Genomic DNA, 25,727 nt, shown 5'->3' with positions numbered 1-25,727 from the left:
CTTGGTCTGCAGTGTATATGGCAGATGCAGAAATAATTTTTCGGAAATGCAAAGCACTTTAAACTGAATTTGGTAACATTTCCATTTTAACATTTACTGAATTAAATGGATTTAAAGTGGGACTGACGCCTCCCTGACCTATTTGTTGATTACTATTAATGTGCACAGCAGTGGAGATGTAGTTCCTTCAGTTATTATTCAGATTGTGGCACTTTAGAATTTTTTTTAAAAATGCGATAAACTTCCATCAGGAATGCCAAACACCTGTTGAAAAGCAGGTCGTGTTACGGGTGTAGAAAAATATTTTGCTACAAATTACACATTTCTATATGTTGAAAGCCTCTCGGACTGAAATCTCTGCTGTTACAATTCACTAGATCAGTTACTAAGCATTCCTAACAGATTGCTCCAATTGCAATCACTAGTCTGTCTCAGCATCTTGACCTTTTTCATGACAAACACAGTCAATTTCATTCCGATGTATTTTATCAAAAGGTTGTGATGTGGAGATGGCTGTTTCCTGTAGATGATCTGGAATGAATGCTTCCAAGAACTGGAATTCGAATATATTTCCATCCGCTAACAGATGGAAGTTATAACTTTTATGACTGGGGGTTGTGTGTCCACCAAATATTCCCCCGCTTCTTGTGGACCAGACAATGGAAGATTAGTTCTCTGATTTTCATTATAATCAGCTAATCTTTCAGTCTAATAGGAGTGTCATCCCATTGAGTTACACACTCTGCAAACTGGGACATGGCAATTGTTTCACTATAAAAGGAGTTTCATCATCTGGATGCACTAGAATCCATTGTGGATGTGGTCTTTCCATAACATACCTGGGTTATTAAAAGCATAAGATATCCGATGGGTTTGTGAATGGGTTATCGAGTTTTGTTTCGTGCTTCATTTTAAAAACAAATAGTCCACTTTTTCACCAAGTGATTTTGTGTAAACTGCTCAGAGAAGCTGTCAAAGGTACAGCAGGTTGTCAGTAACATGTACCCCTTAGTAACACCCATTTTGTGAAATCAACTGTGTGATTGAGCAATAACTAAGCAGTTCCATCTTCCTGATGAAAACCACAATTAAAGATCAGTCAGCTTTTTAATATGAATTCAAAATTCATAACTTTGTGAAACAACGAGCTCAATCCACTTCGTAAATCAGTTGCCTAACGGTTACTTAAAGACTTGTGCCTGGAATTTTTGTGGGGGGAGATCAGCAGAACCTACCGGGGTGGGGGGGGGGGGGGGGGGGAGGGGGGCGGGGAGATCAAAGGCGTAAATGGGTCAAAGCTGGCAGTTCACAAGGACACATAAGAGCGGAGGTCTTGTCTTCAGGTAATAAACTGGAGAGCTTAAGAGGCGGCTTCCTCTAGTTTTCGGAATTTTAGCACTGTACAGGACATTGGCCTAACAAGCTGGCCACCAAGACTGCACCCATTAAGAGCTACAGAAATCCATTGTGCAATACTGCAGCTGAACAAACAACCTAGGAACAAATATGACATATACTGGTCCTCTTCTAAGTACACTAGCTTTATGTTTTAAGCTCCCCCCCACTCCCTATTGAGAGATTGGAATACAGACACCATGATGATATGTAACCTCATACCCGAACAACAATACTCTTTCTGCAACCCCCTCGGTCAAAAGATCTACATAGAAATTCTCATTCCCCACAGCCTTTCTTCAATACAGAAAGCACTTTTGTCTCCAGTTCTATTTGAAATACAAAAACTGTACAATGCAGAGGAGATGGTGAAAGCAATGTTTATTCTTGGTTGGTGAGGCTGGCTCTCAGAGATTGTTCTCCATATCTTCTTTGGTGGCTACATAGTTCTCTTTTGGCAAACCCTTGGCAATGCCATTGCTTTCATTTAACCGTCGCACTCGGTAGGCCTCGTAATGGATCTTGTGTGTGACGTCCTTCAGATCCTGGAGGTGAGACCTTAAGGCACGAGTAGAAACAACAAAAATTAGTCGCAGCAAAGTTACTTCACCAAATATCATAGGTGCAATAAAAATTTTTTAAAATGGGTGGCTCGTTCTGCATTTTCCATGCTAACGCAATTGGGTTTTTGCATCAAACTGACATCCAAATCACGTTAACATTGCAATGACAACGCACCACTCTGAAGGCCATTCAAATTTGGGCAAGTGTGCTGAGACCACCTAAGCCATCAGCTCTGAAATTCCATGGGGATTCTCCCAGACTCCTTCATTGGAACTCCGACAGAAACACCCCCCACCCCACTCCGCCCCGCCAAAGGGAACGGCCAATCACCCGTTTCCCTCGGGGTTCCACCATTCTCCCGCTGGAACTATGGAATTTCAGGGCCATCGGCTTCTTAAATGTTATTTTTAAAAAGATCAAAGTGGACGATGCCTAGAATCTTACAGCACAGGAGGCCGCCATTCGGCCCATCATGCCCATGCCGGCTCTTTGAAAGAGCTATTCAATTAGTCCCAATCCCCTGCTCTTTCCCCATATTCCTGCAAATTTTCTCCCCTTCAAGTATTTCTAAAATTTTTAATGTTTGGAAGGATCAGGAAGGCCGGTCGGCCATTCGATAAGATTACACTGGCATTCTGCGAGTGGAGTGCTACATAGGTGTTTAAAACTACCCTTGCAGAGCTCCGGGGAGCAGCAGCATAACCCGAATTAAAGCAGGTGCTGGTACCAAACCATTACCTGTAACATAAAGGCAACACGCACATTATATAAAACACAGTGAAATAAATGTACAGTCTGTAAAAGGTAAAAGATTAAATGGTAATTAGTCCCGAACTCCTCGAGCTGAGCGAGAGGCTCGGCCTCACAAAATTAACCCCCATAATCTGCAGGTCCATCACAGACTTCCTCCGGAGATCTGAATGTTGTTTTTGTTTTGGAGTTTTTTTGACCGTGTTGCAGCCTTGAGACTCTGTGGGGATTCTCCTGGTCTCCCGCAGAGATTCAGGGCCAATGTATTTATCCTTAAACTTCTCCCCTTTTTATTTTTCAAAGCAGTTGTCCACTTCCACACAGCTGCTTTCGACCAGCACAGAGAATCACTGAGTCACGGCAAGCTGTATGACAGCCATCAATTTGGTTCCGTGATTGGCTCATAAATCGGCCAACGTGCTGCCAGTCCAGGCTCAATAGTTTATCGTGCTATGATGTGTGTTTGTGTGCACGTGTGGGCGAGTGTGCGTGTGTGTGGGTGGGTACGTGTGCGACGAGCGCAGATGAGTGTGTGTGTGTGTGTGTGGGCGTGTGTGTGGGCGTGTGTGTGGTCTAACCAGCAGCCTCTCTGATCACCAATTGTAGGTAGATTTGGCCCTGGACTTGGCTAAAGCATCTTTCTGCCATCATGATGGGAAACAGCCACAGGGAATTTCCTCCAAGGTTCTTCCAATCGGCCGCTGTCACTTCAGCGGAGGTTAGTTGGAAACCGTGGATTGGTGTAAAGGGGGTTTCCACCAATCTTCTGCATAAGTTAAGGCGGCCGATTAATAGAACCCAGGGGAACCCCCAGGCCCCCATGTCTCAGTCAATAACTGTGCTGCTAAGGAACCTATGGATGGAAATTCATCACATAATGGGTGGCATCGCATCAGCCGCATTCTACACCACCACCCCCCCCTGCCCCCCCATATTTAGCTCCAATGAAGTCGATGAAACTGGATAGAGGGCGGGGTGTAGAACAGGTGCCCTTTTTGCTCTTTAACCCATGACAAATTTCTACCTCCTGGTGCTTCTTGAACACTTTGATCCGCAAATTGTATTTAAATTAAGTTAAACAAGTTTACAAGTCACGGTAAGAAATCTTCATTATTTGTGTGCAAGCAAATGAAAAGTTGCTGATGTAGCGTGCACCTTGACTCAGGGTTAAATCTTGTAATCTGCTAAATACGATAAATATACATATAATTATTGCTGATTTCAAAGCATTCTAACTGTTCTCTCAGAAAGTTGTTGAGACTTACTTCTCTTGTTGAGCCACGAGGGCAACATGGGTTAGAACACTGTTTTTGGCTTTCTGTTTGTCGAACTGTCTCTCTCAATACACAGATTTTCCATTATCTCTCTGCCTCCTGTGTTTCTTTCCTCCTCTATTTTAGAGCCACCTTCGCTGACATAGCACCAGTTTGTTGCAACGACATGGTAACAAATCCCCAAATCCTCCAAGCTCCTGCTAGAGTCATAGAAGGAGGCCATTTGGCCCATTGTGACCGTGCTGGCTCGTTGCTAGAGCAATCCAGAGTGAATCCCGCCGCCCTTCACTCTCCCCTTAGCCCTGTATCTTCCTCGACTTCAAGTATTTATTCTGAATATTTGTGACTTCAACAGGAAGGAACTTTCTTTAATTAAAAGGCTTCTTCAAACGTTAGCTATTCCCTCCATCCAACAATATGAACTGGTGGTGATGTTGAGAATTATATTTAGCCCGCACTTGTACATCACTGAATATAATGTTCCAGCCCTCGTCAATGTACTAAACACAATGTGGCAGAGCAGTGCTCAGACACCGTGCCTCTAATCCAAACAATGACTACTCTGTGATTAAAATAATGAAACTCCTCACTTACCATGAGCATTGTTTTACTACTGTATGGTCAAGAAACGAGCAATCTCCACCAATCAAAAGTCCATCCAGAGTCCAGTTCTCAGAATGTGACTTTCCCCCTCCACACCCATACAAAAATGCACGTCTTTATTGTGTTCGAACATCAAAGACGGATGAATGAAAATGAATAAGGTGGGCCTGGTGTGGTTAGGAAGTCACTTGACTCTAGTTCAGATCTTTATCAAAGTGCAGTGAACACAGTTTTATTAGTTTTCCTCACTGGAGAACCAGTTCCTACAGCCGAGGACTAATTGCTTGGTCAATCCACGATCAATGCACATGACCCCGGTTATCTCCCTCGCTCCTCTCAAAACGCTTGGTCCATATGTGATTTTTAAAAAAAGTCTAAGACTAGAAATGTCTATTTTCACACATTTCCTCAAAAAGATCCTGTTTTATATCATCCTTATACAATTTTGGAGCAATTCTGATATGATTATAGCAGGCGCACTGTCAGCCTTAATGCTCTTACGTGTACTTTAAGGAATCTAATGGAACAGCAGATTCTCAAAGGATTTTGATGAGAAGCTTTTAGAAAAGATACAATAGTTGCCAATTATCCTTTAGAAGTGGCAAAGAGATCAAATGGAATCCTCTTTGTTACACTGTAATTAAATCCCATCTGAAACACGTTCCTTCTTAGGACCTATTAATCTGCACACTCTGGGGGTGATTGGATTATTACAGTACGGGTCTGATGGGATTATAAAGGCAGAGTAATTATTGACACATTGATTGGGTGGTGCCCCATTGATTGGGGTCTGTTGTTTTACTGTACCAAAATATAAATACATCTACACAGGGAGCTATATCGACCTGACAGAAAGATGAATCCAACCAGGTAAAACAACATAAGAACTGAAACTCTGCTTTTCAGTATTTTAATTGGATGTATTTTGTGTGTTCTCCTCTTCCCTGTTCTGTGCCATTCTTAAGCCTCTGGACTGAGTGTCAGGAATTGCACTTAAAACTTGTCCTTTCCCTTTCCTTCCCAGTGGTAGCCCCACTGCTGTCACTTGACATGTCCCCCAGATGGAGCAGCTGAGACTGGGAACTCGTTGCAAGTGACAAGTACATTTAAAAAAAACATTTAGTTTTGCAGCAAAATCCAATGGGCAGAGTGTAAATCGGGCGGAGTGTAAATCAGATGGCTGATTCGCTATTGCCTGTTTCGTGCCAAGACCGATTTACACCCAACTAAGTCATTTTCATGTAGTTCCACGAGTTTAGCAGAGTTTCGCTGCTGAAGGTAAGCTTTATGTTGTGAGGAAGGTTATGTGGTGTTCAAAGGAATGGGGTATGTTCCCACAAGCAGAGATATTAACCCCTCAGTCTGTAACATAACCGCTAATACTTTGATCCTCATGGGCTGTTACGAGGTACTTAATAGTAATGAGGAAATACAAGTCCAAAGCATGCAAACTTTTCTGTTTCTGAATACTTTTTCTAACAGTGCAACACTGTATGATGCAGTAAGTTTTATGCTGGAATATTAGACTAGTTATGCCATGAGGTGATCCTCTATTGACATCAATATGTGGATCAGGGTAAGATCTTTTACATTTGTTTTAGATAAATTTTCTTGCGCTGCTTTTTTCTATTGACTTCTATCTATCATTTGTCTTTGGAAATTCCTTTCTGTTCTGTAACAGACGATGATGCACAAGTTATTGGGGCTGAGGTTTCAGTAACAGTGATATACACGAGGTATTAGGGCAGTTATTACAGTAACAGACAGTGATACACATGAGGTATTGGGCCATTTATTACAGTAACAGTGATACACGAGGTATTGGGCCATTTGTTACAGTGACAGTGATACGCGAGGTATTGGGGCTATTACAGCAACACTAATAACTGTCCCAATACCTCATAACAGTGATACACATGCGGTGTTGGGACAGTTATTGCAGTAACAGTGATACACGAGGTATTGGGCCATTTATTACAGTGACAGTGATACGAGATATTGGGACAGTACTGTTGAATAATTACTTTGCGTCAGTATTTACAGTAGAACAAGAGGATAGCATGCCGGAAATCCCAAGAAAACTAATATTGAATCGGGGTCAGGGACTCGATAAAATTAACATAAGTAAAGCAACAGTAATGAAGAAAATAATAGCACTAAACAGTGACAAATCCCCAGGACCAGATGGTTTCCATCCCAGGGTTTTAAAGGAAGTAGGTGAGCAGATTGCAGATGCCCTAACTATAATCTTTCAAAGTTCTCTAGATTCAGGAACTGTCCCTCTAGATTGGAAAATTGCACATGTCACTCCGCTTTTTAAGAAAGGAGAGAGAGGGAAACTGGGGAATTATAGACCAGTTAGCCTAACATCTGTTGTGGGGAAATTGCTGGAGTCTATAATTAAGGATAGGGTGACTGAACACCTCGAGAATTTTCAGTTAATCAGGGAGAACTAGCGTGGATTTGTGAAAAGTAGGTCGTGCCCGACAAACCTGATTGAATTTTTTGAAGAGGTGACTGAAGTAGTGGACGGGGGAATGTCCATGGATGTTATTTATATGGACTTCCAGAAACTAAGTTAGAAGCCCATGGAATCGAGGGAAAAGCACGGACTTGGTTAGGAAATTGGCTGAGCGAAAGTCGACAGAGAGTAGGGATAATGGGTAAGGATTCACATTGGCAGGATGTGACTAGTGGAGTCCCGCAGGGATCTGTCTTGGGGCCTCAATTATTCACAATATTTATTAACAACTTAGATGAAGGCATAGAAAGTTTCATATCTAAGTTTGCCGATGACACAAAGATTGGTGGCATTGTAAGCAGTGTAGATGAAAACATAAAATTACAAAGGGATATTGATAGATTAGGTGAATGGGCAAAACTGTGGCAAATGGAATTCAATGCAGACAAATGTGAGGTCATCCACTTTGGATCAAAAAAGGATAGAACAGGGTACTTTCTAAATGGTAAAAAGTTAAAAACTGTGGATGTCCAAAGGGACTTGGGGGTTCAGGTACATAGATCATTGAAGTGTCATGAACAGGTGCAGAAAATAATCAAGAAGGCTAATGGAATGCTGGCCTTTATATCGAGAGGACTAGAGTACAAGGGGGCAGAAGTTATGCTGCAGCTATACAAAACCCTGGTTAGACCGCACCTGGAGTACTGTGAGCAGTTCTGGGCACCGCACCTTCGGAAGGACATATTGGCCTTGGAGGGAGTGTAGCGTAGGTTTATTAGAATGATACCCGGACTTCAAGGGTTAAGTTACAAGGTGCGATTACACAAATTGGGGTTGTATTCTCTAGAGCTTTGAAGGTTAAGGGGTGATCTGATCGAAGTTTATAAGATATTAAGGGGAACGGATAGAGAGAAACTATTTCCACTGGTTGGGGATTCTAGGAGTAGGGGGCACAGTCTAAAAATTAGAGCCAGACCTTTCAGGAGTGAGATTAGAAAACATTTCTACACACAAAGGGTTGTAGAAGTTTGGAACTCTCTTCTGCAAACGGCAATTGATACTAGCTCAATTGCTAAATTTAAATGTGAGATAGATAGCTTTTTGGCAACCAAAGGTATCAAGGGATATGGGCCAAAGGCAGGTATATGGAGCTAGATCACAGATCAGCCATGATCTTATCAAATGGCGGAGCAGGCACGAGGGGCTGAATGGCCTACCCCTGTTCCTATGTTCCTATGACAGTCATTACAGTAACAATGATATGTGAGGTATTGGGACAGTTATTACAGTAACATTGATACACATGAGGTATTGGGACAGTTATTACAGTAACAGTGATACACAAGGTATTGGGACAGTTATTACAGTAACAGTGATTCACAAGGTATTGGGACAGTTATTACAGTAACAGTGATACACAAGGTATTGGGACAGTTATTACAGTAACAGTGATACACAAGGTATTGGGACAGTTATTACAGTAACAGTGATACACAAGGTATTGGGACAGTTATTACAGTAACAGTGATACATGAGGTATTGAGGCTGTTATTACAGGAACAGACACAGTGATACACAGAGATAGAGGGGATAACTTGGTAGTAAATCACACAAGTAACTTTTTCAAGTCCAACACTTACACATCTTGTACCTTCCGTGCAAGTTTGAGCTTAGAACATGATTCTGTTTCATAATCTACTAATAATCACTTGTAACATTCTTATAGTTCACTGCCTGTAGCACTATTTTACTTTCAGTAAGCTCAAGGTTTTCATGTGACAGACCTATGCTTCCTTTTTACTTTATTAACTATTTTATTCATTAAATTTCCAGCTGAAAATAGTCATAAATCATTTTTTTATCTCAGAGACAGGAACTAGGTTAAACTGGTTCTCATGCCTTGCACTCATGTAATGACTGGTAATTCAATACTTAAAACACTGGACGATGTGGTTTTCTGTTTGAGTACTTAATAGTCTCTTGTGAATTATCATAAGAATTCTTTCTGTCTTACTACATGGTGAATCCTGTACAAACAATTACCTGCATTAAATAGTCATCTGCCTGGAACAGTACTGAAGTCAGAAATGTCATTATTTTAAAAAGTAATTTCTTATTATCCCTCATCAATCTGTAATCCTCCTTGGATGAGAGGGTGAGCCCAGTTTGCAAAGATTGTATCCAGATAGCTAATTGCTTTAAAGCAATGCGAGAGGGGATCACTCTGATAACTTGGGGGAGAGATGAAACTCATGGTTCTAAATCCTTCGCTCCAAGTTGGGAGTCCAAGGAGCCTGCAATGTAGCTCTGGGACCACCATCTCAGATGATATTTCATTACAACCATAAACAATCAGCCATCCTTCCTGGGCAGGCATCTTCAGCCAGTCTGGAGAGGGACTACTGAACAAAGGCTTTAGAGTTTTACACTGATGGCTTCATTTTCGACATTACGCATACCTAGCGCATTCTAACATCTGGCATCCTCCTCATCACTACCTCCTGTCTCAGGGGACTGCTGATAGGAGGATCTATATAAAAAGACAGGAACCACTACAATTCCTAAGAAGGCTCAGGGAATACTAAATCGACACAGGAGTAATCAAGATACACTGCAATTGAATGTGTAGTGAACTATAGTCAGCATGTCACAAGAATCTGAAATGCAAATAAAATACAGGCAGAGAACGAGGTTAACAGCTGAGCATAACTGTCAATCCTTCAGTTGTCTAGAGGAAGTATACAGAGAGAGATCACAAAGAAAGACCTTGTCTAAAATGAAATGTGTGCTTCATCCTCTAACCTAGTCTGAATAATTTGAACCATCACCCTCAAGCAGCTAATTAGCCTATTAGACAAGCAGCCTTTGGCCTATTAGACAAGTACTGCTTATGAGAAACAGTATCATCTTTTTATATTTGAGACTGGCAGGAAGGTGACTGCTGAGGAATATGTAGAACTGGGAATGAGTATTAAGCTTATAGTTTAATCTCAGCTGTGATGCTCTCACGGTTTATAGATATAGTTTGATTCGCGTTCAATCTTTACCAGATGATAGTTCCTATATTTTAAGCTTTCAATCGAGTAAAACGTGAAAGGGAATATTTAATGGAAAGGAAATCCTTCAATCAGGATGCCAAAAAGCTGGAATCGCACTGCAGATTGGTCAACATCTGTGGAGAGAACTGACATTTCGGGCGCGTGCCCTTCTTCAGAAAGGGGAATGAAAGAGATGGACAGGCACATAATATAATCAGAAACAATAGGGGGAAAGATATATATATATATATATATAAAAAACACAAATAAATGGAGAGGAAGCATCAGTACAGTCATATAACAGATCATTTCAGAAGCATTGAAGAAATAAAAGTCATTCGGGAAATAAAGGGTGTGTAAATAGCTAAGGAAGTGAGGGTCTGAGGAAAGCATAAGAAGGTGGGAGACATGGAAAACAGGTTTGAAAATAAAGGTGTAGCTAAAGTCTATAGTTCCCAAAGTCAGTGTTCAGACCAGAGGGTTGCAGGTACCCAGAAAGATGAGATATTCGTTGTGTTGTGTAGAGCTTCGTTGGAACAGTGTATGAGGCCAATGACAGAGAGGTGAGAGTGGGAATGGAAGGGAGGGGGGGGGGGGGGCGCGTTAAAGTGATGAGCCACAGGTAGCTGCACTTGCAGATAGAAGAGGTGTTTGGCAAAGCAGTCACCTAATCAGCATTTGGTCTCCCCAGTGTAGAGGATGTTAATTGTATCATGTGATTTATATCAATTAGTGTTAATTGCATTCAGGTGGTGTGTCAATTGAGGACTCTCTTGTATCCTTTTTACATGAGAGCTTATCCAGAGTATGGTGTGTGTATAATGGGTATCTCTGTGAATAAAGGCTTGGAAGCAACTGAAGACCAGGCTCTAGTATTCTATCCTTCAACACTTGGCTATCCAATTTATAACAGAGGAGGCTGCACCATGAGCAGTCAATACAGTACATATAAATTACTTTCTCATACAGAAGGAAACTTAAAAAAGAGGAAGGATTTACAGAAAGAGTGAAACAGAGATAGTGAGAAAGAGTCGGACCGAGTAATACAGCAAGATGTATGTGACAGACACAGAGAGAGACAGAGACAAAAAGAACATGAGGAGTTAGAATGGGAAAAAAGCAGATATGGGGTTATAGGACGAGATGTTTATCATCTGCAAGCAATGCCATGGAAGATGAACTATATTGTAATACACTGAGTGCTACACAGTAAAACGTTTCTGTCATAAAATAACATATGACGTTTAACAGTCATAAAATAACATATCCTCTGACTCACTGTGTTATTATTGGCTTTAAATCAGCTTAGGAATTAGCACGGTGGGAATGCCTTCACACTGCAGGAGTGAACAAGGCCAGAATGATTTTATTTAGACCTGATGGTAGTTGTATAACACTGCCTTCTATACCTGCGAAACCTATGCATCAGGAGTTGGCAGCACTGGCACAATGTAAAAGTAGTTTTCAATCCACGGTGTAATGAGTTTCCTCATACCATTAGTTCCACATTCATTTTACTATTCTGCCCAAATGGTGCATAATCTAAATAGAATTTTAAATACCAATCTGGAAATTTAGAAAGATCATTTTAATTAGGCTTCCCATTTTGTTCTGCAATTAGCAGATGGTTGATAAATATATAAAACTTGATTGCAGCATACTATAGGGGTTTAATTGACTGATGATTGAATAGTGCATGGATAACTACATTTTACATTCACCAGTATTCTTTTTCCTGTGAAGATGAGAGAAGCTACAATTTTCCACTCTAGTCATTTTCATCCCTTTAATGCAGGGTGCAGGAACGGAGAGATCTGGGGGTATATGTGCACAAATCGTTGAAGGTGGCAGGGCAGGTTGAGAAAGTGGTTAAAGAAGCATATGGCATCCTGGGCTTTATAAATAGAGGCGTAGAGTACAAAAGCAAGGAAATCATGATGAACCTTTTTAAAACATTGGTTCGGCCACAACTGGAGTATTGTGTCCAATTCTGGGCACCGCACTTTAGGAAGGATGTGAAGGCCTTAGAGAGGGTGCAGAAAAGATTTACTAGAATGGTTCCAGAGATGAAGGACTTCAGTTACGTGGATAGTCTGGAGAAGCTGGGGTTGTTCTCCGTAGAACAGAGAGGAGATTTGATAGAGGTGTTCAAAATCATGAAAGGTCTGGACAGAGTAGATAGAGAGAAACTGTTCCCATTGGCAGAAGGGTCAAGAACCAGAGGACATAGATTTAAGGTGATTAGCAAAAGAACCAAAGGCGACGGGAGGAAAAACTTTTTTATGCAGCGAATGGTTGTGATCTGGAATGCACTGCCTGAGGGGGTGGTGGAGGCAGATTCAATTGTCAGTTTCAAAAGGGAATTGGATAAGTACTTGAAGGGAAAAAATTTGCAGGGCTACAGGGAAAGGGCAGAGGAGTGGGACGAGCTGGATTGCTCTTGCAGGGAGCCGGCATGGGCTTGACGGGCCAAATGGCCTCCTTCTGTGCTGTAACCATCCTATGATTCTATATTCCTATTCCCTCCTGAGACAGCCTAAGGCCTCCTGCACCTTGCCTAAATGAGCGTTGATCGGTGGAAGTTTTGGATGCTTTACATAAAGATTGAAAAACTAAATATGTAGATGAATAGAAAATAATTAGAAGCAGCCAACGTGGACTTCATAAGGGAAGATTGTGCTTGACAGAGTTCTTTGAGGAGGTGAAAGATATGGTGGATGGGAGAAATACAGTGGATGTGCTCATAGACTTTCAGAAAGCCTTTGACAAGGTATCACCTAAAAGACTATTGGAGAAGACTAAGGGGCATGGTAGATAAATGGGTTAAAAACTGGCTAGAAGGGAGGAAACAGCAACAGCAGTTAAGGGCAGTTTCTCAGAGTGGTTTGGAGGTGGGCAGCATTCTGTTCTGGGACCCCTTCCGTTCACTGTATACATCAATGATTTGAATATAGGGCTGGAGGGAGTGGTGTCTAAATGTGAAGATGAGACCAAAATAAGAGGCATAGTAAATAATTCTGAGGTCCAAAGGAAGCAGCAAGCTGATAAGGTGGTAGAATGGGCAAAAAAGTGGCAGATGGAATTCAATGTCAGTAAATGTGAGGTGGTCCATTTTGGTTAAAAAGAGAAGTAGTAATTATACTTTGAATGGGGGAAATCCGGGTAATGTGGAAGAGGAAGAGGAATTTGGTGGTTCAGGTTCACAAGACAGTAAAAGCAGCACTTCAAATGGATAAGACCATAAAGAAAACTAATGGAATATTGTGTTTAATGGCAAGAGGCATAGAATCTAAAAGTTGAGATGTAATGGTGAATCTACATAACACCTTAATAAGACCACAGTTGGAGTATTGTGTGCAGTTCTGGGCACCACTGTATAGGAAGGATATTGAGGCAATAGAGAGGGTACAGTACAGATTCACTGGGAAGTTGCCTGTATGAGTAAATAAAAATATGAAGACAGATATGAAAAATTGGGGCTGTTTTCATTGAAACAGTTGAGATTATGGGATGATTTCATAGATGTGTTTCAAATTATGAAGAGATGGGACAGCGTAGATAGAAACAGACTGTTTCCAGTGATTGAGGGAGGTCTAGAACTAGGGGACACAGATTAAGTGTTAGAGATTTAGGACAGAGAACAGGAGAAATCTTTTTACCCGGATTGTGAAATGTAGTACCAGAATTAGTGATTGAAGCACAGACCATGTCAAAATTTAAGAATAGGTTAGATCAGTGGTTGAAGGAAAGGGGGAAATAAAGGAATATGGGAACAGAGCGAGCTCATGAAATTAGGACCACTGCTCATGTAGAGGATGAACACCAACACGGACTGGTTGGGACAAACAGCCTGTTTCTGTGTTGTAATTCTCTGTAATTTACAGTTGGGTGCTTAGAATATCTCAGTCAGCAAAGTGGCTGGCTGGAGAATTCCTGAAGAATGGAGTCCTCAGCTGTTTAGTTTGGATTTCAGGAGACCAGTGCCGGTGAGTCAGCTTCCGTCATTTACGCTGCTAAATTTGGTTCCCTCGGTCCTGACGACAGAATCGCAGACCCACAAAAAAAACTGAACCTGCTGCCAGAATACCAAAGCCAGATTTAGCGCTGTAAACACCAACAGCCAGTTCACCGACTCCAGTCTGAACTACAACCACGCCAGTATAGACAGGTTATAGGCAGTGCCAAGAGCAGACATTCATCAAAATGACTGCTGGACAAGACATATTCCAGTGATAACACCTGCATTATGTCTGCAGTTGAAAAGAATGGAATTAAAATGAGTATTTTGTATGTGTTTGTAGCTGCTTTGTGATGCTCCTTTGTTGTTGTGGTAACGTACCAATGAACTTAATTCTCACTTGTACCCCTCAGTGTTATAAGAAGGAATTATACTGCAGCGTTATGAGAGAATTAAGAGCCTTGTGTAAGTTACATCAGGCAGGCTGCTTTCTGTTTGGTATTAGTATTAGCTGGCCTTGAATCTGGCATTCTTAGTATTTTTCTTCTATTGACCACTGCATTTGTATTGAGTAGTTTACTGTACCTTACATGTGTAAGTGGACACGTGCACGCTGATTTTAGATGCAAATTTACTTCTATTGACTGACTTGCAATTGATGTATTTAATTATACGGGTGATAGATAAATGTAAATTTTAACTTATTGATGTGCACGAGGCCTGTGCTGTGTGGCAGGATATCAAGTGGCAGCGAATTAAATTTATTTTTAATTAATTAGTTGGCTGATGTTAAATTATTGAAGAGCTTATGCCACTTAAAATTCACCTTTTTGAAATAGGATTCACATTGTCATGACAGACGCATTCAAAGTAATTTAAAACAAGTTAACACACAGCCAGGGGCAAAGGGAATTTGATATCCCAAGGTTTAGATTGCAATAGAAGAAAAAGTACTTAAAATATTACTGACAGTATCCAGGCACGTTCCTTTTAGGGAGATCAACTCCATCTGTTTGAACTTTACTACCAAAAAAAAAATTACGATTTTTCTGTATTGAAAATGTGTTGAAAAAAAGCACAAGCCTTAACTACACCAATACAGAGATCGCTTTGATGCAAGATTCGTATTTATATAAGTGAATGGCAAAACCAACAGTTTGCCTTGAAGTTCTGTATACATCTGAAAGCAATTAAAACAGAATTATAGACAGACTGCTTCAGGGAGGAAAAATAAACAGGGTCAAAACAATTGAAAAACATTCCACACTGCTCGAGAATGGGGCACCATAAGTTTTATTAACTGTTTCGCAAATATGATCATTGCAGGGTAGGGGAATGTGGTCTTTCAGCTGCTGTAGATATCAACATCTACCTATCTAATTTCAAGTCTGTATCTAGCATGCATCTCTAGTGTTGCACCTCAAATCATCACATGTCTGGTGGGGCAAAAATTTGTGCTTGTCTCAGGTAACCACTTATCTGTTGAGTTATTATATATCCAATTGATTACATTTGAATGAATCAAAAATAGCAAAAAGTACCAACAAGGAATCAGTGGCCAGTGTTAAACCGAGCAATCTAATGACTCAAGTTTTGAGGGACAGTCAGCCAGTGACCATAGTGAATGGTCATGTGTTAAGGTGCTCTCACTGGAGACCCAACAGTGGGTAAAATCTCCTTGGGCACAACTAAATCAACAAAAGCTATGAGTCCATTGGGAAGCAAAGGGGAAAACATATCCTTTATAAATCATGTAAATAACTGAGAAAAGGGAGGACGGTTTTGGAAAAGGAGGGAAGAATGAACAAATTAGTATCTTAAAAACAGATAATGCATGTCCACCATGGGAAGTAGAGGCAAAGAAATGATAATGTGAATAAAAAGAAACAAAAGGTTTTCGACAGGGAAGAACAAAATTAGTTGCATCATAGGCTAGTTTTGTAAAGCGGTTGGTAAATCTACACTACATGAAAAATCTTGGCCATGAGATTCTATAGGGGTTCTTTTGGTCTTCTGCTGTAACTCTGCTGGGAGACAGCAGAATCTCCAGGGAAACGGGGAAACGGGGAAAATGGTTGTTTTCAGCCACTTATGCCATTTTCCTGGGAGGTTCTGCCAGTCTCCTGCTGGAGTTACAGCAGGAGAACAGTAGAACCTGTGCCGAATTTCAGGGCCTCCGGTGTCTGCCTCTCCCTTTATAAATTCCTACGCCCACATTTATAAGGCACCACTATTCCCGGCCAGAAGGGAAATAATTGGGTAATTCCCCAGTCAATCACGCCTGGAGACCGCACTGCTGTAAGTGACCGGGCTTGATTTTACACGCATAATTTCTATTATGTAATTCTCCTCCACTCACTGCATTTTGCTGGAGAAATAACCCTGCTTTTAGCGGGAGACTTTGCTGTAGTTTCGGTCATGGGTTTTATTTAGAAGGATATGCTGATAGGGTTAGATGAAGTAGAGAGGGAGGAGGCTCGTGTGGAGCATAAACACCGGCATAGACCAGTTGGGCCGAATGGCCTGTTTCTGTGCTGTAGCCTTGATGTAACTCGATGCTTGCTGTAGTCCATAGAAACTCTTTTTAAATAGATTCTGCTGAGCAAAAAGACTGTTTGCTGTAGAGCGCTGTTTAAATGGACTCTGTTTGCTGAGTAAATAGACTTTGTTTGCTGTAAAATAGACTATTTGCTGTAAGTCCTGCCGTAAGTCCTGCTCTGCCTCCAACTCATTGGCTGACATAGTGCAACTCGTGGCTGACATTGTATTCATAATGGAACTGCCTTTGTATCTTGTCATGCTGTAATTACAACATCCCAGCAGCATTGGTGCTATAGCCCCTCAAATTTGCTTCTCGCAGATCCTCAACCTGGACTGCAGAGAAACTCCTGTGCTGAAACCAACTCTTCCTCTCTGCTTCCCAAATTGCTGCAAGTTTTGCAATATTAAAAAAAGGGCAGAATGCACGACTTTAACATGGGGACTGAATTACATCTGCATGCCATGGTCAATTATCTCCTGCCTTCTAGCCGCCTATCTACAGTGCACTTTGTCTTCAAATCCCACATACAGCACCACAGACCGACTAATATATCTGTGAGGTCTGTATCTTTCATTATCAGTGAGGTAGATAATAGTTTTACCTGATCCACCGGTGGTATTTTGTTTCAGTAAATTTGTAATATTGCAGCAATGAGCGAGCTGCTGTCTTGCTATTGTGAACACTCCAGACCCCTGACTACCTGTGAGCAATGCCACAGATCTACCTGTATTCTCTCTAAGATGCGAATGCTTTTACTCTTTATATTTTTCCTAGATTGCTTCTCTCTCTCCATCCATGCCCCATCTGTCTCACACAGGGGTCAATGCAGCCCAATGTCTGGAAATCTGGATTCCGTTTGACTGTTGAGAATATCCATTTTGAAAGCACTGAAGATTTGAAATGCAAATTTACCGGTCCAAACACTGTCGACAAATAAAAATGGTTTTGCTTAAAGAACTGGAGGTTGCTCTTACCTGATCAGTAGATCCCTTAGATTTGCAAATTCACAGTGTGCGCCGTTTTCAACTGGAAGAGTCAAAAGAGAACAAATCAGCTAAGGTCCAGAGAATTAATACAATTATCAGGGTTCACAGCAGAACCTCCCACCAAACCACTTTCCAAACTGTGCTCTCTTCTGTCAATAATAATCAACATTAAAACTACAGGAAACAAATTTCAATTATATTTAGGAACATCGGAACAGGAGGAGGCCATTCAGCCCCTCGTGCCTGCTCCGCCATTTGATAAGATCATGGCTGATCTGTGATCTAACTCCATATACCTGCCTTTGGCCCATATCCCTTAATACCTTTGGTTGCCAAAAAGCTATCTATCTCACATTTAAATTTAGCAATTGAGCTAGTATCAATTGCCGTTTGCGGAAGAGAGTTCCAAACTTCTACAACCCTTTGTGTGTAGAAATGTTTTCTAATCTCGCTCCCGAAAGGTCTGGCTCTAATTTTTAGACTGTGCCCCCTACTCCTAAAATCCCCAACCAGCGGAAATAGTTTCTCTCTATCCACCCTATCCGTTCCCCTTAATATCTTATAAACTTCGATCAGATCACCCCTTAACCTTCGAAACTCTAGAGAATACAACCCCAATTTGTGTAATCTCTCCTCGTAACTTAACCCTTGAAGTCCGGGTATCATTCTAGTAAACCTACGCTGCACTCCCTCCAAGGCCAATATGTCCTTCCGAAGGTACGGTGCCCAGAACTGCTCACAGTACTCCAGGTGCGTTCTAACCAGGGTTTTGTATAGCTGCAGCATAACTTCTGCCCCCTTGTACTCTAGTCCTCTAGATATAAAGGCCAGCATTCCATTAGCCTTCTTGATTATTTTCTGCACCTGTTCATGACACTTCAATGATCTATGTACCTGAACCCCCAAGTCCCTTTGGACATCCACAGTTTTTAACTTTTTACCATTTAGAAAGTACCCTGTTCTATGCTTTTTTGATTCAAAGTGGATGACCTCACATTTGTCTACATTGAATTCCATTTGCCACAGTTTTGCCCATTCACCTAATCTATCAATATCCCTTTGTAGTTTGAGCCTACATTGCTCTATTACAATATGGGAAGGATAAAGGTCCTGATTTGATTTCACCTTCTAAATTGTGCAGTATGGGAACTCAGGTACCAGTGTTCCAGCAAACGTACAATCCTAAGAGAGCTAAACGTTGCCACTCCATACTCCTTTCGGGGAGAGATGCTCGTTTTTTAGTATTTACAGTGTGAATCAGAAGGAAACATTTGAATTAGGCATTAAAGAAATCTGGCAACAGATTAGTTGCATGCTGGCATCTTCATAGCTCATTGTTTAGTGCGGCTCCTTGATGGAAACATTTTAGCAGCAACACTTAAAACTCACAGAACGCAATTAAAAAGCAACCTGCAACCTTCTTGGTGACGCAGTCCTTAGGAGCCACCAGGCATTTGTAGTAGTATACGATGTAGTGTGATAAAATTTGACAACATTAAGAGAGAGATACGGTTATAACTAAGACCTTTGGTGTGTGTGTGTATATGTATATATATATATATGTGCACAAATGTGTGTGCATGCGGAGGGGGGGGCGGAGGGAGTGCGAGCACTCTGCATAAAGTCTTCTCAACTGACTGACGAGCTACACGTTGAGCACCTATTTTTACTTGTCCGTGACCATGCTGCAGACACAGCATTCCACTAATTCTCTGAATGTGCTAGCAGGAACTATAATAACGGTCTTTCTCAATCACATGCACAAGATGTCTGACCAGCATTCACTTAAGACACAAGCATTAACTGCTTCTATTCAGGGCTGTTGAAAGACGGCTGCCCACCAACCACCCAGCTCCGCAGGCAATCGAGCTTGAATGGAATGAGATCAGAGGACGGTGCCCCAAGGGGCCCACTTTAGGAGTTTGAATTTTAAACAATCCTCTGCTGTTGTTACTATCCTGTCCGTCACATTCAGAATCCAGATCTACTGGAGCTTCAGTTTTAAGATGATAGCAGATTAGTTCTGGGCCTGACTTTTGTCCACTAAATTTAAAGTAAAACATTTCTTGTTCATATCCAGATTGGCCATTTTATTGCCATTAATCCAGTAAGGCTTGTGGAATATTTATTTTAAAAAATAAACTCTTATTATCATTGCCTCCCCACAGTGGCATTGGTGAGAATGGGAGCCCAGAATGGGTAACTAAACCTACCGGTAACTATTAAACCGACAGAAACTATTGGTATGTCAATATTCTGTATTTCTGCATCGCTACCTTATAAGACCATACGACATAGGAGCAGGAGTAGGCCATTCGGCCCCTCGAGTCTGCTCTGCCATTCAATGAGATCATGGCTGATCTGATTTTTACCTCAACTCCACTTTCCCGCCTTTTCCCCATATTCTTTGACTCCCTTGCTGATCAAAAATTTCTCTAACTCAGCCGTGAATGTATTCAATGACTCAGCCTCCACAGCTCTTTGGGGTAAAGAATTCCAAAGATTCATGACCCTCTGGGAGAAGAAATTCCTTCTCATTTCCATCTTAAACGGGCAACCCCTTATTCTGAGACTATGCCCCCTAGTTTTAGATTCCCCCATGAGGGGTAACATCCTCTCAGCATCTACCCTCAGAATCTTGTATGTTTCAATAAGATCTCCTCTCATTCTTCTAAACTCCAATGAGTATAGACCCAACCTGTTCAATCTTTCCTCATAAGACAACCCTTCCATACCCAGAATCAACCTAGTGAACCTTATCTGAACTGCCTCCAATGCAAGAATGTCCTTCCTTAAATAAGGGCACCAGAACTGTACGCAGTACTCCAGGTGTGGTCTCACCAGCACCCTGTACAGTTGTAGCATGACTTCCCTGCTTTTATATTCTATCCCCCTAGAAATAAAGGCCATTATTCCGTTTGCCTTCTGGATTACCTGCTGCACCTGTATGTTGACGTTTTGTGTTTCATGTACGAGGACACCCAGATCCCTCTGTACCACAACATTTTGTAGTATTTCTCTATTCAAATAATATTTTGCTTTTTATTTTTCCTCCCAAAGTGGATGACTTCACATTTTCCCACATTATATTCCATCTGCCAAATTTTTGCCCATTCGCTTAACCTGTCAATATCCCTTTGCAGACACTTTGTGTCCTCATCGCAACTTGCTTTTCCACCTATCTTTGTATCATCAGCAAATTTGACCACAAGACACTCTGTTCCTTCATCCAAGACATTGATATATATTGTAAATAGTTGAGGCCCCAGCACTGAGCCCTGCGGCACCCCACTAGTTACAGATTGCCATTTTGAAAATGACCCTCTTATCCTGACTCTTTGTTTTCTGTTAGTTAGCCAATCCTCTATCCATGCCAGTATATTACCCCCAACACCATGAGCTCTTATCTTGTGCAGTAATTTTTTACGTGGCACCTTATCGAATGTCTTTTGGAAATCCAAATATACTGCAACCATTGGTTCCCCCTTTATCCATCCTGTCCGTTACTTCCTCAAAGAACTCTAATAAATTTGTCAGACACGATTTCCCCTTCATAAAACCATGTTGACTCTCCTTGATTGTATTATGAGTCTCCAAATGTCCTGCTACTACTTCCTTAATAATGGATTTTAGCATTTTCCCAATGACAGATGTTAGGCTAACTGGTCTATAATTACCTGCTTTCTGTCTCACTCCCTTCTTGAATAGGGGTGTTACGTTTGCGATTTTCCAACCTGCTGGGACCTTTCCAGAATCTAGTGAATTCTGGAAGATTACAACCAATGCATCCACTATCTCTGTAGCCACTTCCTTTAAGACCCTCAGATGCAAGCCATCAGGCCCAGGGGACTTGTCAGCCTTTAGACCCATTAGTTTACCTAGTACTTTTTCTCTAGTGATAGTGATTGTTTTTAGTTCCTCCCTCCCCTTTGCCCCTTGATTTTCTACTATTATTGGTATGTTATTAGTGTCTTCTACAGTGAAGACAGATACAAAATATCTGTTCAATTCCTCTGCCATTTCCTTGTTTTCCATTATTATTTCCCCAGTCTCATCCTCTAAGGGACCAATGTTTACTTCAGCTACCCTCTTCCTTTTTATATACTTGTGGAAACTTTTACTTTCAGTTTTTATGTTTCTTGCTAGTTTACTCTCATAATTTATTTTCTCCCTCTTTATTATTCTTTTAGTCATCCTTTGCTGGTTTTTAAAGTTTTCCTAATCTTCGGGCTTACCAGTAATCTTTGCCTTAAACCTATTGGGTTGTATTTCAAATATACCTTTGAAATCTTCTGAAACTATAGGGGCTATTTTATAGTTTGAGGGCTTCTGCTTCTTTGCCGACGGGTTCTACTGAGCAGAGTGTCTGCGGTAGATGCCATTGGGGTCCTTTATACGTTGTAGCACCCCAATCTAAAGGTCAGGCAGGCGCCTCAGCCGCCTATTAAACTAACAGAGGGAAGATGGCAAGATGGGGCAGTAACTCTACTGCTTTGATTTTAACTCCAGTTAAAATCATATGCACCGGGCGGAGGGAGTGAAAATCCTCCCTTATGTTCTCGTGGATTCCCCCATCCCCCCAGGTGGATCTGATCATAAGCAAACAACATGGCCTGTTCTGTTTATACCACACAGTGTGGGTCAAAAGTCAAAGTTCATAAAATACATTTATTTTCGGAAAAAAATGTATTTATAGGTACGAACTCCTAAGCTGCCAATCTGGAATAAATTTGTGTTGATCCAGCACCTTCTGACTACCATCTGTCGCCCTAATCCACACTAATCCTGTGCAGCATATGTCTTAAACATTTCTCATTTTCGAGGACCGACACAAATTGGCAACAAAAGCAGGACATTATGGCATATTTTCCATGTTGCCCGCATATTAGCTCCATGTGATGGTTGCAAAATTGGAGCATTTTAGGGTTTTTTTTTTGTTCCAAGATTCAATCAATGTTTTGGTCGGATATTGGTTTCCATGGAGACCTGAGAGCACCAGGTGATGTGTTTTTATTTGCCTCAAGCTGACACCTCACTTGTGTCCAGATGGTGCGGCATTTGTATTCGGCAGGTGTTGTTCAATGGTTTTGCCAGGCCAATTTCACGGAATTAATAATTTTAAATACTGTTGCCCACATCTTTTAAACCAGTGACAAAGTGAGATGCATAGAATTAATCTGCATTTTCATATCAAAAACAGTTCAGGAGTTAGAAACACTCTTCGTAGTGCAGTAAAACAATATTTTGGTTATTCCAAGTGAAGACAATGGGGGGAATGTTAACCCCTCCCCACGACGGACGGAGGGGGTCCGGGGGAGTGAGTTAAATAGGCAAATATGCGAAACCCAATCCCAACCTGCCATAAACGTGCCTGCTTATGTTTTAACCGCGGTGGGTTTGGGGGCATCTGAGTAACTCGCCCTGATTACAATATGTTCATGAGGCTCCGTTCTTCAGAATTTTGAACTTAACGCTAGCCGGCCGGGTTTCCCAGGGCTCGGGAAGCCCGGCAGCTAAAGGGAGGCGGGAGCGGCCGAATCCTGCGGGTAAGTGTTTTTTAAGAGCACTGATTGTGGGCCAGGAGCAGCAGGAGTGCTTCCCGCCTGGCCCCTCGAGCAAATCTTCTGCAGCGATCGGCTGACCCTCCCCCTTCCAAACCCGCTATCTCTCCAGGTCCCCCATCCTTCCCAATCCGACGCCCCTCCCCACCCCCCCCCCCCACCTCACTCCCTCCGCCAACCTGCGATGTTTCCTGGGTGCCCGGCTGCGGCCTTCTACCGCTGGCTTTCCCGCCCGCAGCCGGCCAGCCACTCAATCTGGCTAGCTGCCGGGAAATGGAGTAAAAAAAATGATAGCGGTCCTGCCATTAAATTCAGCTAGACCTCCGTGTTCCCGGCATAACCGGGCTCCCCCCTCGCCTCCCCCCCCAGCAAACACAAATCCCTTCTCCCTCCCAGTCACCCAGTAAATACCAGGGGCCAGTGATTTTATTTAAAATCAGTAACCCGACAGCTGTACGCCAAACATAGTACTTGTAACATTACTGAAACAAAATAAAGTCTTGCAGTAAGTGACTGATGCAAATCCTTCACTGTTTTTTCCAAAAAATAATAAAGCAGAATGCATTACTAAACCTGCCCAGTCTACACTTTACAGACTGGTTTACTAACATGGTTGCATTTTGTTCCTAGATTTCCTGTAGTTTGTTGACGCAACACATATTATCCTGGTGTTCCTGCTAGGGGTTGCTGACCACAATTGTAAATGTTCTGTTAAAAGAAAAAGCAACCTCAAATTCCACCTACCAATCCTATCTGATTTTCAGATTGAAATTCTCCAACATATTTGGTCAATTTCACAACTATTAAGTCATTCATTCTCCAGAATAAGCTCGCTATTTAATATATGGGGATTTCTGCAGTGCGGAGTAGGAACTAATCAGTAGCCATGGGTGTAAGGAAGAATGTTTGTTCAATTCGAGCTTGGTATTTTCATTAGGATTTCGTTTACAATGTACTAAGATGTTGGGCGGTTCAGGAGGGGAGCTGCTCAAAGACCACCAGTTAGATCTGAAGTCCCACCTTGCTCCATCACGTTCACAGAATATCCGTTGCATTCCTAGCCCCACAAAGTGCCTAAAATCTAAAGCTGTGACTTTTGGCTGCTGAATGGGCCCAGTCTGAATGTGTAGGCTGCACATTTTTTCGTGAATGACTGGCACGCAAAATTGTTTGAATAGAGGTAAACAGTTCTGGCTTGATGCTGGTCAATTTTTGTCAGAGAGAAAGAGAGAGAGAGAGAGAGCGCTGCGAACAGTACAAGACAAAAGAACAAACAAATACGCCAGTGTTCCTTTTTAGAATAACGGCAGCATTTTCCACAATATAGCAACAAAGGGGAGACGAGAAGCTGATGTGTCCTTGTTGCCTGTACAATGAGTTCTTTTTAGTTTTAGCCGCCCATCAAGTAATGTTTTTTTTCAAAAATTGGCACGCTTCAAAAATATTGTACAGGAATAACGCTTCACTGTCGACAAGATATAGGAGACTTTTATTTTAAACCATTAAAACTGTTGCTTTTAACGGGTGCGTAAAGATCAGGTTAAACTGTTGTAACTGTAGCACCTTGAGCATGGAGGAGTTTTTTTTTTGCAAATTGAAGTTAATTTGTGATACAAGTAGAATTATTTAGGAAAAGGTCCATTACATTTTATAAAGTGTTATTTTAACACGGTTTTTTGTACAGATTGTATGGCAGACCCGCATTGTGGAAAGTTGGCTTCGGTTTCAGAATGGGTCGGCTTCGATTGTCCGAACGTACGTAGCTGGCAGTCACATTACGGCCACGCTGCATGCTTCACCTTGTAGCTCAAAAGGCATTCTAAGGAATCTAACAACGGGGCCTTGTGACAGTTAGTGGTGCTCGCTGTGTCACTCTAAACTCTTGGGTGGTATTCAAATCTAACCCAAGCAGTTTTCACTGGTTCAGTAAATGGACACCCTAGTCTGCCAATTCATGCTCTCAATAAAACAGGAGAGAGTTCTTGCCCTCGGAAACCTTTTGCTCTGATATACTGCTACTATGGCCATTTTGAACAAAGACTTTATACACTGAATCTTATTCAACAGCTTCATTAGTTGAGCGGTTTGCCTGTTTTTCAGTCTGGTTTGTTGTTGCTGTACTGTACAAATTAGAAAAAGATGGAAAAATCAGTTCGTTTAGCATCTGAACTTATGTAAGGTCCCATGTGACGCATTCAGCTGAGTTTGTCCTTCAAATGCTGACTGACCCGCTGCACATTTCCTCCATTTTCTTTGCTTTTATTTCATAGTTCCAGCATTTACAGCTTTTCTTATTAACACTGTAAAGTGCTACATCATCTTGAAAGATCTACTCTACACTTTGGGAGTATTTCACTGAGATCATTAGATTAATGTGATCATTTGCTCAACCTTTATTCAATTACACTATAATTGAAGAGTGGCTGGTTGAAAGGAGCAGGTTAACAGCTCTGTTGCTTTATAGAGACCGCTACAGAGTATTTAAAACTAAAGCAATAGCCAAACTTGCACAGGTACTGTGGCTTTTGTGACGAATGCTCATTAATTTTTTCACCAACAAATTAGCCTGGAAATTACACTGTGCGATATTGATGT

The 25,727-nt window shown here is 41.6% G+C and overlaps 1 protein-coding gene across 7 annotated transcripts in view; it reads right to left on the bottom strand.

Annotated features, from left to right (window-relative positions):
- Window positions 1-1,759: 1,759 nt before the first annotated feature.
- The window catches only part of septin12 (septin 12), a 300,476-nt gene continuing 276,508 nt past the window's right edge, over window positions 1,760-25,727 (bottom strand). For all 7 annotated transcript variants that reach the window (XM_068003382.1, XM_068003384.1, XM_068003385.1 and 4 more), the window contains 2 exons: window positions 17,560-17,611; window positions 1,760-1,953 (listed from right to left, as the gene is read on the bottom strand). In XM_068003382.1, the coding sequence (XP_067859483.1) occupies window positions 1,803-1,953; window positions 17,560-17,611 (203 nt within the window). In that variant the 3' untranslated portion in view covers window positions 1,760-1,802. The remainder of the gene's footprint in view (window positions 1,954-17,559; window positions 17,612-25,727) is intronic.

Source organism: Heptranchias perlo, chromosome 22 (assembly GCF_035084215.1).
Source record: "Heptranchias perlo isolate sHepPer1 chromosome 22, sHepPer1.hap1, whole genome shotgun sequence".
In the NCBI taxonomy this organism is placed as follows: domain Eukaryota; kingdom Metazoa; phylum Chordata; class Chondrichthyes; order Hexanchiformes; family Hexanchidae; genus Heptranchias; species Heptranchias perlo.
Note: the sequence above shows the minus strand (reverse complement) of the source record. Positions and strands in the feature narration are given on the sequence as shown.